The sequence below is a fragment of the Lolium rigidum genome, chromosome 5 (genome assembly GCF_022539505.1).
Source record: "Lolium rigidum isolate FL_2022 chromosome 5, APGP_CSIRO_Lrig_0.1, whole genome shotgun sequence".
Lineage (NCBI taxonomy): Eukaryota > Viridiplantae > Streptophyta > Magnoliopsida > Poales > Poaceae > Lolium > Lolium rigidum.
In genome coordinates, this window is record NC_061512.1 from 237,775,523 (window position 1) to 237,788,342 (window position 12,820).

Consider the following 12,820-nt stretch of genomic DNA (forward strand, 5'->3'; position numbering starts at 1 on the left):
TTTAGAGTTTTTAGGATAATTGCCTAGGACACATCCTTGAACTTTTAACAAACGCCTACGCAAACTATATAACTCAAATATTATACCTAAACTTCTAGGTCATGGATTTTTTAAACGATGCAAAAGATTTGCTATTTTGATTATATAACTCAAAATTTGTGCACAGGCCAAGCACCAAGTTGTTGCCTCATCCATGACCTTATCGATAACCATGGCCTTTGTGGAGAGGTAATTCCAAAAGACTAGTATTGCGCTCTTTTCATATTTTCAATAGATGAGCATGATAATTGACGCCAAAGCTTTCCTTTTTGTCCATCTTCCTAAGGCCATATTTGACCACCAACCGTCTAGGAATGGTTCGTTGGCCCAAGACTCCGGTGGTCTATCATGGATGACAAATCACGAGAGGATCTCTTTCCAAACCCTTGTGGTGAACATACAATTTTTACAATAGGCGGATAATTTCCACAATTTCGCTATCCCCGAAGTTGAAGGCTATCAGCCATCCACGCTCTATTTTTAATAACCAACCAAGCAAAAAAGTTTACATTTTGGATCAGCACACGCTTTTCAAACCAAAGCACAATGTCCTCCAAACCAAAATCTCTGGACATACTCCCTCGATTTCAATAAATAAGCCATCCTAGTTTTACGTGCTTTATCTTCGATCAAAAGTTACTTTAAATAAAACAAGATTGTTGGTATATATGAAATTAGTAAAACAAGATGTTGCATCTAATAATATCTTACACATCATCATACGAAAATAAAATTAAAACCTCGAAAGGTCAATACCTAATATTACCTACTCTACTAAAACCTAGAACTCGCAAGTTGGCACAATCCAAGCAAGCATCACAAACATCCGAGAGAGATATTCATCAGACAACTATCCAACAACAGAAATGAAAAGAAAAGGTAACCCAATCTACTGCCACCGATGAACACGCTCGAAGCATCCTGCCAATAGATGACAGGTTGAGGTTCAGGTTCAGGCCACGCACCCCAGGCAGCCCATCCAAAGGCTCCTCCTCCTGGGTCGGCGCTTGTGGGAGGCGGCGAGCTCCGGCGGCGGCACCTGGTACAGGTCCTCGTCGACGGGCCGGACCACCCTAGTGGCGCGCGCCAGGCTGCCGCCGCCGCGGCAGCCTCCGACAGCCTCCGACGCCGGCCTCGCGCGCCGTCCCTTCTTCTCCAGGGACGCATCACTGTCACCGTCCGGCACCCTCCTTCTCGGCTTCTTGGTGGGCATCGGCTTGTGCTGGGGCGGCGAGTACCTGAACCACACGTCGCTGCACGCCTCCGGCTCGGGCGTGGCGTAGCAGTACGCCAGGGCGGGCGGCGCCACCGCGGCAGCCTCCGGGTCGTCATAGTGGTGGTAGTAGTTCCACTCCCCGAACGCCGGCACCTGACGCCTCCTCGCCGCCTTCTGCGAGACCAAAACGAGTAAGTACAAGATAAAGGTTGTGACCACCGCTCCGGCATGTATGGAAGGGAGGAAGGAAGCCTGGATCACACAATGCCTACCTCCATTTGGTTCCACACGCAGCAGAGCAAGCACGGGACAGACAGAATGAGGTCGAGGAGAAGAAGTGGAAGCTGGGGCCGGTCAGTGGGGCTGGCTGGAGTAGCTAAACAGAATGGAATGGCGAATGGGACCTCTCCAATGGCTGGCTGGATGCCTGTATCTGTATTTATAGCGAGAAATGGAATGGCGCTAGTCAGAACGGGCCAGTGCGTAGCGTTGAAGAAGAAGAAGAAGAAGAAGAAAAAGAAGAAGAAGAAGAAGAAGCGAGGGCGGGGCATCGTTGGGAGCGGCGACGATGGAGCGTCGCTGTAGCTTGCAACAGTGAACCAATAGTGTGTCCTGGCGCGGTCGCGAGCTTTTACTACACGGGCACGCATCGGGCTTCGTTTCTTTGGTGGCGCGTCGTGCCGGGTTCCCAGCTGACTTGCAGCCCTCTTGTCGCGCTCGTGTTATTTCGGAATCATTACAGGCTGATTACAAAAATAAAATACTTCTACGTAGCCTGTCAACGCTGCCTGCCATAGTACCGAATCCTAGGTGAAATAGTTTACGAGACAAGATGGCTTCTATGGAGAAAGAAAACTGCAAGAAACGAGATGACACAGATTCAGGAAGAACGGAAACCTTCTAGTAGAACAAGACATCATTGCTGGCTGATTACAAAAAAAACAGCGAGGTTGTATTATGGTATCTCCGATCCATTTTCAATACCAAACATACTATCTGTTTTGCTTGGGTGTACATTGCGCCCACGAGGCTCATGCTCCGAGCACCTGCCAACACCGACACCACCCACAGTGGGACTCCAAAAGCAACCAAGGCGGTGCCTTCTAGAAGGGAACACCGCCATGGTGCCATTGTCGCCCGATCCGACCTGCCGGACCTAAGGTTTCCTTCGATGCTCGAGGTGAGGAAGACCAATAAGGGCCAAGACGACACCTCCAAGAAGGAATTTCTCCCGACCCGATCGTCAACCCTAACGTCCATTAGAATCGTGCAGATGGGCACAACATAAACAAGTCGAAGACGTCGCCAGATCAAGGAAAGGCGCCGACAACCGCCCACCAAGACCACCATCGGACAAGACTGGATGGAGGGATCTCACCCGTCACTGTCACCACCAGGTGACCAACAGCCTCCATCGAGCCACTGCGCCTCCCGAGAGCCACAACCACATAACCGTTGACCCGTCCATGCCTAGATGGGTCGAGCGTGCCCGAAGCTCCAGGCAGTAGCGGAAGGGGTGCCTCTGACGCTAGATCACGCACCGCCTTGCCGAACTGCGCCCGTCGCAAAACCACGTCGTCGACCCACGTGTTCTCGCGATGCACAGAGAAGGTTGCCACCATCACGCGAGGGCAAGGGGCCGCCGCCACCTTCAGTCCCAGAGCTTTGCCCCACGGTGACCCTAGCGGCAGCGAGGAAGAGGAGTGAGTGGGGGAGGGCGGCGCACGACGCCGAGAGTTCGCCGCTCGAGCCTAAGTCAAGTACACGGGTCAGGAGATGTGGGTCTGATAAAGGCACATATTAATGTGAGGCATTCTTTTCGGAACGGGGATATTAGGGCATCTCCAGCGGCGCGACGCAAACGGACGCTGAGCGACCGTTTGTGTCCGCCGTGACCGAAAATGCGTCGTGCACCACCTCCAGCGGCGCGACGCAAAGTGACCGGGCCGTCCGAAGAGACGCAAACCTGGCCCAAATATGCGCCAGGTTTGCGTCTCGGTGGACGCTGCGCGGACGCGCAAAGTGTCCGCTCGGTCCTCGCACGGGCCCGCCTGGCAGCGGCACAACTGCTTCGTCTTCGGGCATTACTTCCGGGCGGCGCGCTGCAGCTTTCGCAGGGCCGCGTTAATGGCGTGCCTCGGCTTCCGCGAGCGTGCGCAGCTAGTAGACGTTGCACTGGCAGGCCATTGAAGGCGATATGGCGTCGGAGCCTTTTAAATGGACGCTGCCGGCGTCCATTTCGACGACCAAACCATTGCCAAATCCCACGAGTATCCACCCCACCGACGCCATGGGAAAGAAATGCTGGCCGTTCCGCAAGACGAAGAACGACCAGGAGGCAAGCGGCTCGCGTTCCGGCAAGAAGGCAAGGGTCGGCCGGTACGTCCGCGTTGAGCTCTCGCGGCAGCTATGGGAGGAAAACCGGCATGTGCCATGGCCGGACGCGAACCTTGCCGGGAGGGCTGGTACCTGAACTCGCGGCGCGTGCCGGTCCCCCCCCCCCCGTGCCGCGCGAGGGCCGAGAGCGGCGGGACGAGGTGCGCCGCCGCCGAGCGATCTTGCCGCCGGATCTGCGGGAGGATGAGGCGTACGCGCTTAACTCCTACAACTGGATTTCATTCGGGACGTGGGAGTTCGACGCGCGCCGCCGCGCTGGCTACCTCGGCGACGTGGACTTCTTCGACCGAGAGATCGCCGCAGAAGAAGAAGAGAACGACCAGGAGGACGCGGACGACGAGGAGGACGCGGACGAGGACGTCGACATGGTCGACTACGACCACGACGACGGCGGGCCGGCGTGGGATCCGGAGACCCAGCCGCCGGACCTTTCCGAGGATGAGGCCATTGCCATGGCACTGGACAACAGCGCGCGAGACGAGCTCAACGAGCTCGCTTTGTGGGAGGGGCTCGCAATCCGGCTGTGGGAGTCGGCGCCGCGCAGGGAGGTCGGCGAATCCTCCGGCTACGCCGACGCGTTCCAACGACGGCGCTCCGCCTCGCTCGCTCCGGCGTGGGATCCCAGTGCCACGCCCTCCTGCCCATGCGGCGGTACCTCCTCCGCCGCCGGCGTACGAGCTTCCATGGCCGACGCCGGAGTTCATTAACCTCGTCAGCGACGACGACCAGTAGGCAGCACCAACTTTTAGCACGCCTTTATGGCTTTTTTATGTTTTTTTTTAACGTAAATTATGAATGAAAAAAAAAATTATGCGTCGCGCCGCTGGAGCCACCCCCGACGCAAACGGACGCCCGGACGATTTCGACCATTTCGGCCGACGCAAACGGACACGACGGCGTCCGTTTCGACGTCCGAAACGCGTCGCGTCGCTGGAGATGCCCTTACTAAATTGAGTGTTAAAGTAAATTTTGAGAAAAAGAAGCTCCGCTGCAAATCAATCACCGAAGATGTTACAAGAAGACAGTAGACACGCTTGGACACAAACTGCAAGGTTACAGCGTGTAGTCGCACAGGATTGGTCATGTCAAATAAGGCTGAGCAGTAAGCAGCGATCGTCAGAAGAGTCCATCCAATAACGTCACACGCAGTAAGCATTCAAGCGTGGCCATTCCCTGGACGATTTGACTGATAGGACTTGCATGAAACCAGGAGCGCAACATTCCCCGCGAAATCGAAGATCTTTTTCAACTAGAATTCGGCCATCCGAGAACCAGAAAATGACTCGCTGCTCCCGTGGCTGCTCCGATTCTCCAGCTCTACACCAATCGACCATCCCGCACTTCAAATAATAATATGATACTCGCTCCGTCCCATAAAAAATATCTCAATTTTATTAAAATTTGAATTGATCTACCTACTAAATAGTGTCTAGATACATCTAAATTTTAACAAATATGAGACACTTTTAATGGGACGAATGAAGTACCATTTTTTAAAATTTGAATTTATTTATGTCTAAAGTGCTGAAAAAATGGGAGTGCTCAAAAGATGTGTGTTTGCAATCCCTAAATTTTTAGAACCAAATTCAAAGTACACAAAGAGAACAAAAAATGATAAATCCGACATAAACAATGTCAAAAAAGACGAAAGTACATATAACACTAGTCGCATATAATTTTGTCTTTTGTGTGTCTATATGTACTTCGATTTTAGTTCTGAAAAGTCTCGTGATTATAAAGACACATCTTGCAAACACTCACAATGTTTTTAAAATATTTTATAAACACTTGTAAATGTAAGCTTCAAATAGTGGTATGATGGTAGCATTTGATGATTTGAAGTGTGGCATCACTAGACATTTCCCCCTATAGACCAAACGTAAATGTTAGTTTTACCATGCCACATTCCAATGAAGTAGACGGCCCGCGGAAATCGTGTTCCTTCTTTCGTGATAGTTTTTCTGAGCTTCTCAACTGGCACTCGGTCAGTAGCTTTTGACCAGCTAAGAAGAGACCCATGCAAGTAGTTACTACCGCCGCTGTATATATGTGCAAGCTGCGGCTCTGGCTCCGGCCTGCGTGCCATAGTGTGGTAGTATGGCGGGTAGAATGAGAACTGAGTTCCAGCTCAGTGGCAAGGCAAGGCGAGTGCGCAGCCAGTCCATTCGGGTTCGAATCCCCATCACACGGTAATTTTGCTGGCACTAGTAGAGAAACTCCCTTTAGTACCGATTCTAAAGGGCCTTTAGTACCGGTTTTGGAACCGGTACTAATTATTCGGTACTAAAGGCCTCCCACCTTTATACGAACCGGTACTAAAGGTGCCTCCACGTGGGCACGGAGGAACCCGTGGGGCTGGAGACCTTTGGTACCGGTTCGTGTTACGAACCGGTATTAAAGCCTATTTTGTTTAATTTTTTTATCCATTTTTTCCAATTATTTTTCACACCCTTTTTTTTCACTCCCTTTTTTTTATTTTTTTCAGAATTACTAGTATTTCTATTAGTCTCTAACTACACTTAATCTCTAGTCAAATTACTTACCCGTGGTCAAACTTCCCGATCGGTCACCCATCCTCACACTACTCCCGCACTAGCACGCTTAACTTCCAAGTTCCATCCCATTCCACTTCCAAGTGCTTCGCGCGCATGTATGTGATAGTAGTATCATATCAATCCTATTAACATGTTGGTCGATGTCACACTTTTTATCGTTTAAATTCCAAATAATTCTTTTAATAAACAAAAGTAATGATGTAATTATAATGTTGAATAAATAAATAAAATTAACTTTTTTAATTTTATTATTTTTAGTTATTTTTTAAAATTTTAATATTTTTTGCAAAACCTAAAACTTGAAAAATTGAAAATCTTATAATTTGATAAAAGTAATAGTAATATGTTAGGACTCAAAAAATCTTATAATTATTATTTTAATTTAAAAAAAATAAAAATATATAAAATTCTGAATTTCTGGAAAAAAACTAAAATCTTCCTGCTTTCATATTTTTATTTGGAATTTTGAGAATCTAAAAATTGGCTAACCGGGTAAACCCAGGTGAATTCGGATGTAACTTTTTCCCAGGATTTTTTTGATATATTATACGTTTTTTTTCGACGTCGTATGCAAAAGTTAATGCGGTTTTACCATTTTTCAAACTTTTTTTGCAAAAAAAGTCAAAATTCGAATTTCTTAATTTCACCGAATAGTAGATTGCATAACATATGAGAATCTGAAAACATTTTATTTTTTTGAATTTTCTATCATTTTCATTTGTATTTTACAGAGCAAAAAAAGGCGATCCACAGGGGGGGTGGAGGTACCTTTAGTACCGGTTCGTGACACGAACCGGTACTAAAGGTCTACCCTTTAGTACCGGTTCGTGTTACAAACCGGTACTAAAGGTTTTTCGGCTGATGCTAACCCTTTAGTACCGGTTCGTGTCAAAGTTTGTATGGCGGGTAGAATGCGCTCGCCCGACCGGTTCGATCAAACCTCGTTCGGTTTCTTCTTCAAACTTGAATCCATTTGCCCTTCTCTTCTCTTGACTTCGAATCGAACATGTTGTTTATGAAGTTTTCCACGAGACCAGATATCTATTATTATATACTAAAAGCACAATACAAAGGTCTAAAATAAAGACACCACGCTAATCCACATCATCAAAATTATGTTACCTGTTGGATCTATACTTTATGGATATGATTTAATGAGAGACTAATAGTTACATACGTAACCATGTAACCATATTTGACACGTTAAATAAGAAGCATATGTATCAGAAAAGAAATAGCAATCACGTGCAATGTAAATATTTGACACGTTAAATAAGAAGCATATGTATCAGAAAAGGAAGAGCAATCACGTGCCATGTAAGACGTGAAAAGAAACGAGTCTTGAAAAAAATGATGAGCTTTACAAGAAATATATCTCGAGGGCTCTAGACTGTTCAATAAAAACAAAGAAAATTGTATTTGTTGGATATCAATTATTTTATTTAATACTCCCTTCGTTCCAATATTTAAGGCGTAAAAAATTTCTAAAAAAATAAATTGTATTTGTTGGATATTAATTCTTTTATTTAATACTCCCTTTGTTCCAATATTTAAGATGTAAACTTTTTCTTAATTTTTCGTCAGAAAACTAGGCGCTAGCAATTTCAGGTGCGAGTTAGTCGCTAATCTTCCGAAACTACCATTTCGTTCCCGTTTTCCCTTCAACGTCTTCGCGCCTAGCGCAGAGCTAGGCTGCCACATGGTTGACTATGTCCGTTCGTCCATTCGAAGGAAGCCGCGCGCGATGCTGCGATGTCGATCAGGTGGCCCCACCACTTTGTCGGTGTTATCCATGAGACGAGCAACACAGCAACAAGCGTGAGGCCCCTGGCGTGGTATGAGAGATGGCCGATTTTTCGCAAACCAGAAGAAGATACGTACAACTCCTGTAGTTTTTGGTGTACATGACTATCAGATAATTAGCCGGACTTATGGAGATAATTAGTCGGTCAAGTCTGGTGAAAAAAATCAAATGGAGCACAAGCCCGTCTGTTTAATATAGTTTAGATCAAGAAGGTATCAATAAATATTTGGTCTCCCTTAGTTTTTGGTTTACAAGACTCTCACTGGATTGGACATAAAGACACTTAGCCGAGCCCATCCTGGAGCATAGGACATAAGAGCATCTCCAGTCGCGTCCCCCAAACCGTCTCCCAAATCGCGCCGGATCGAGCGTTAGGGGGACGTGTTTTGTTCGTCCCGCGTTTGGGGAACGTCGCTCCCCAGCCGCGTCCCCCAAACGCCGCCCCCATACAAAGTTTGAATGAAAACGGCTAGCTTTCATCTAAACCTAGCCTACTGACCGCCCGGCGGTGCGTTCGACGGCCCCGCCCCGGCGTCGCCTGCCCTCCGCCGCAGCTCTTGCTGCGCGCGTCGCCTCTCCGTGCGTAGGGCGGTGGCCGGACGCCGCTGCTCCAAAGACCGCGTCGACGTCGGCCCTCCCTCGCCGCACCGCCTGGAGGGAGAGCTCGACGGCGCGACGAATCTGCGCCTCTTCGCGGGCACGGGCGTCGACCTGGAGCTTCTTCTCCAACTCGAACGACTCGACGAGCGCGCGTTGCTGATCGGCCGTTTCGTCCGGGTGTGGCCCGTCGTCGTCGGACCACTCGAACTCGTCGTCGTCGTCGTCCTCCACCTCGGTCTCCTCCGCGTCGGCCTCCTCCTCCTCCGTGTCGGCCTCCTCCTCCTCCACATCTGTTGGCGCCTCCATCATCGCCGCCGCCAAAATGTCGGCCTCCGCCGCCAACTGGTCCGCCCGCCTCCCCCAGATCGCCGCCAGCGCCGACTCCCGCTGCCGACGCTCCTCCGCCGCCTGCTGCCGCTGGAGCTCGATCGACTCCTGCCGCCGGCGCTCGATCGCCTCCCGCCGTTCACGGTACAGCGCATCCCGCTCATCGTGCTGGCGCTGGCGCTCTTCAGCCCACCGCCGCTCCACCTCCTCCTGGTACCGGCACCGTCGTGCCTCCTGCTGCTCCTGCCACGCTACTGCCGCCACGGCCTCGTCAGCAGCGGGGGCGCAGAATGCCGCTAGATCCGCCGCCTCACGCTGCTGGTCGAGTGCCTCCCGCCGCTGCTGACGGTGTGCATGCCAGTGCCGCCGCCGCTCTTCCCGGGTCGCAGGGTCGGTGTCGACCTGCGATTCCGGGACTGGAAGTGGAGGAGATGGCGGTGGAGGGAAGTGGCCAGCGCCGGGGCGGTTCGCCATTTCCACTAGTGGTGGAGGAGACGGCGGTGGAGCGACGAGGGCTGTCTTAGTTGCCGGCGGGGTGTGGTGGCTACCATTGAGCCGGGAGGCCTATTTATAGACGCCGGCGTCGGGTAGAAAGCGCGGGAACAGGCGGGAAGAGACGGGAAGATCGCGCGGGAACGGGCGGTAGCGTGCGAACGCCGGCGACGCGTGGAGGCTGCGCAGCACCGACGAGACGTCTCGCCTGCCCCTCCGTCGCCATTAAGGCAAAGATGCCGCCGTGTGTCACTGCGCGCGAGTAACTTCCGTCGCGAGGTAGGCGACGGTTAGGTTAAAATTAACTGTGCCGCTGCGGGTCGGCCCCTCGTCGGTTCGCCTCGCTTTTCATTGTGTCCGGCGTGCCCGGAGCGTCCCCTGTGGGACGGGGACGGGCTCGAGGCGCCGGACACCGTATCGGGGCGCGCCGGACAAAAATTGGCTTTGGGAGACGCGGCTGGAAAGCATTTTTTGTCTGGCGCGCCCCAAATCCCTTTGGGAGACGCGACTGGAGATGCTCTAAGTCATGTAAAAATGTTCCAATAGTCCTATCGAGTGGCATAATGAATGATGCCGAGGAGTGGCGATGACAGGTTGGGCAGAATTTCACGTGCCGTGAAAATAGTAGAGATTAATTGTGTGAGAATATGTAATGAATTTGTGACTAATTAGCATTTTCAAAATTATGACCAGTGTGAGTCGATATAGTCATCTAACCTGATAAAATAAATACATGCAATGAATGATGAGGTGGGGACAATAGGAAGGAAATAAAAAATAGGAATAACACTACCTATGAAATAAGAAAAAAAAGGTGATTTAGCGTTTTAGTAAATCGTGCATTAAATATTGTTCAACAACTTCAATTTGGTCTAACAAAAAATTCATATGGGTACTATTTTACTAAACAAAACATTTTATGTGGTCATAAAAAAATATAATTTATAGCTCCATACTTCTAATACTTCCCCTGTATCGGTTTAACAAGCGCGCACGCGGTTTAAGGCAAAGTTTAACTGTTAATTTGATTAACAAAATATGAATTAGATTTCTATAAAATTTATACCATTAGATTCATATTCAAACAAGGTTTCCAGTGACATAACTTTTAGGACATATTTTCCATATTTTATTGATCAAATTAATGGCCAAAGTCTTTTCTTAAACTACGTGCATGCCTATTAAACCGATACGGAGAGAGTATCTCTGAAACCGTAAATTAATTTCATAGACATGTTCAATATGCTGAAGATGAAATGCGAGGGCCACCTTGCTAGTTGAGTAAATGACATCTTCAACTGGACGACGCAAGCGGAAGATGAACGACTAGGTCCAAAAATGCATCTTGAATCGGGCCCAGCGGTCCGACGCATTGTGACTGGGTTGTCTGCATGGACGCAAACACGGTGAAAATATGCGTCTCCGCGGACATGCCGACCGTCCTTCTTGTCATACCCGATCACGCACGTCAGGGACAGCAAAATTGACCGCGCAGATTTGCTTCATCTTCCCCTTTTTGCTGCCCTAGTGCGACGCCACCACCCAAACCCCGCACCGCTGCAGCGCACGCCGTCTGCCAGGGCCTCGCTGTGCCCGAGAACATGATCGGAATTGGGGTAGGTTCTGAACCGCATCTGCCGCGTCTTAGGGTCCAAAGATCTGTCGGCCTCGCCGCCCAGGACATGTTCGGTCAATTGCGCCGGTGGTTTTTTACTAAGTTTTTGGGCGACCATTGATCCGCAGTTGGTACTCACGCAGATGGACATGTGGAAGATGATCGATAAGTTCTACGCTGAGGTCATTAAATCCTCTTCCAACGACTAGTCCAATCAAACGACGCAGAACATGGCTTCTGCTGCGGCCTCCATCCTGCACGAGCACAATTTCATCCACATGCCGGTGCACCGGGGCTCTGTGAAGGGCCGCTCAGAAAACCTGCCACGCAACATTGTGGAAGGGCACCTCCGGCTCCACAAGGATTACTTCCACTGCACCGCTCTAGTTATCATGGTGAAAATGTTCCGACGATGGTACAGGATGTCAAGGGACATGTTCACGGTCATTCTATGGGGAATCAGAGACCACGGCCCGTACTTCCAATGCAGGACCGATGCAACCGGTGTGTTAGGCAATTCCTGGGGCATCGGTTGTATAGCGATGGAAGGTACGCTGGTATTCTATAGGACAACTCAAGGTGAGCTGGTTGCGCCAATCCTTGGGGCATCAACCTGACAGCAGTATCTGCATATGAATGGTGAAGTCACTGACAAGAGCATAACCAAACGCCTACAGACGGATCTAATTGAGCATCAATGGACATTGGCTGGCCTTGAAGAAATTATAATATCACCTTATTTTCATATAAACTTAAAAAAAATAGATGTAATAACTGAAACTAATTTGAACCTGTTTATTTTGCTGTTTTTATGTCCAAATCCGTCGGCCCGCTGGAGGCACCCTCGACGCAAACGAATGCACAATTAAAAACGGTCATTTTTGTACCCACGGGACGACGAAAACGGACGGGCGCAGACAATTTAAACGTTAAAAATGGCGTCGCCCGATTGAATATGTCATAAGAGCTAACGAAGTCCATTTAAGGAACAGAAGCACCACTAGTGCAAAATCGATGGTGAACAGTACAGGTTAGGAAAAGAGGGCACACACACGTCGACACAAACTGCAGTGTAGTAGGTACTTGCAACGGCAAAGGAGAGGTCATGTCACACAACGCTGGGCACCGATCGTCAGAAGTGTAACTTAAACTGTGTCACGCAGTAGTATAGTACTGTCCACACGATCGAGCATTCAAGCGCACGGCCATTCCCCGGAAGATTCGACATTTTCTAGAATGCCTTGGCATGATTAGACACGCGTGAAACCTGGAGCATGACACTCCCCGTGAAAAAATGACCTAGGCTCCAAAGAAAATTTTGCCATGCAACCATCGAAAAATTACCGAGTGCTCCTCCGGCCAGCATCTGCTCCCTCCCGTGTTAGATCCCATGTTGACGTTTATATAAGAGCATCTCCAACCACGTCTTTCAAATCGTTTTCCAAAGCGATTTGGGCGAATCGGACAAAAATAAAAGTCATTTTTGTCCGGCACGGTCCACGGTGTCCGGCCCCCCGATCTCAATCCCCGCTACATAGGGGATGCTCCGGGCACGTCGGACACAAAAAAATGAGAGGCGAGGAGGCGTGGGCCCGATGCGTCAGTGACTCGGACGCTCAACCGCCGCCTATGTAGCGACGGTGCAGTTGCCGGGAAGCGGAACCGTCGCATTGGCAACAGCGTCGACCGACGCGCCAACCGCCGGAATGGAGTGCGCACTCCTCGATAGAGCAACCGCCGCTCTCTTCGACTTCTGTGCCGCCGTTCATCCGCGC

At 49.8% G+C, this 12,820-nt stretch overlaps 1 protein-coding gene across 1 annotated transcript; it reads right to left on the bottom strand.

Annotated features, from left to right (window-relative positions):
• Positions 1-991: 991 nt before the first annotated feature.
• LOC124657296 lies at positions 992-2,877 on the bottom strand. Its single transcript, XM_047195869.1, has 3 exons — positions 2,634-2,877; positions 1,528-1,688; positions 992-1,429 (listed from the first exon to the last, which is right to left on the bottom strand). The coding sequence occupies exons 1-3, from the start codon at positions 2,875-2,877 to the stop codon at positions 992-994; spliced, it is 843 nt and encodes a 280-aa protein (XP_047051825.1).
• Positions 2,878-12,820: the final 9,943 nt, after the last annotated feature.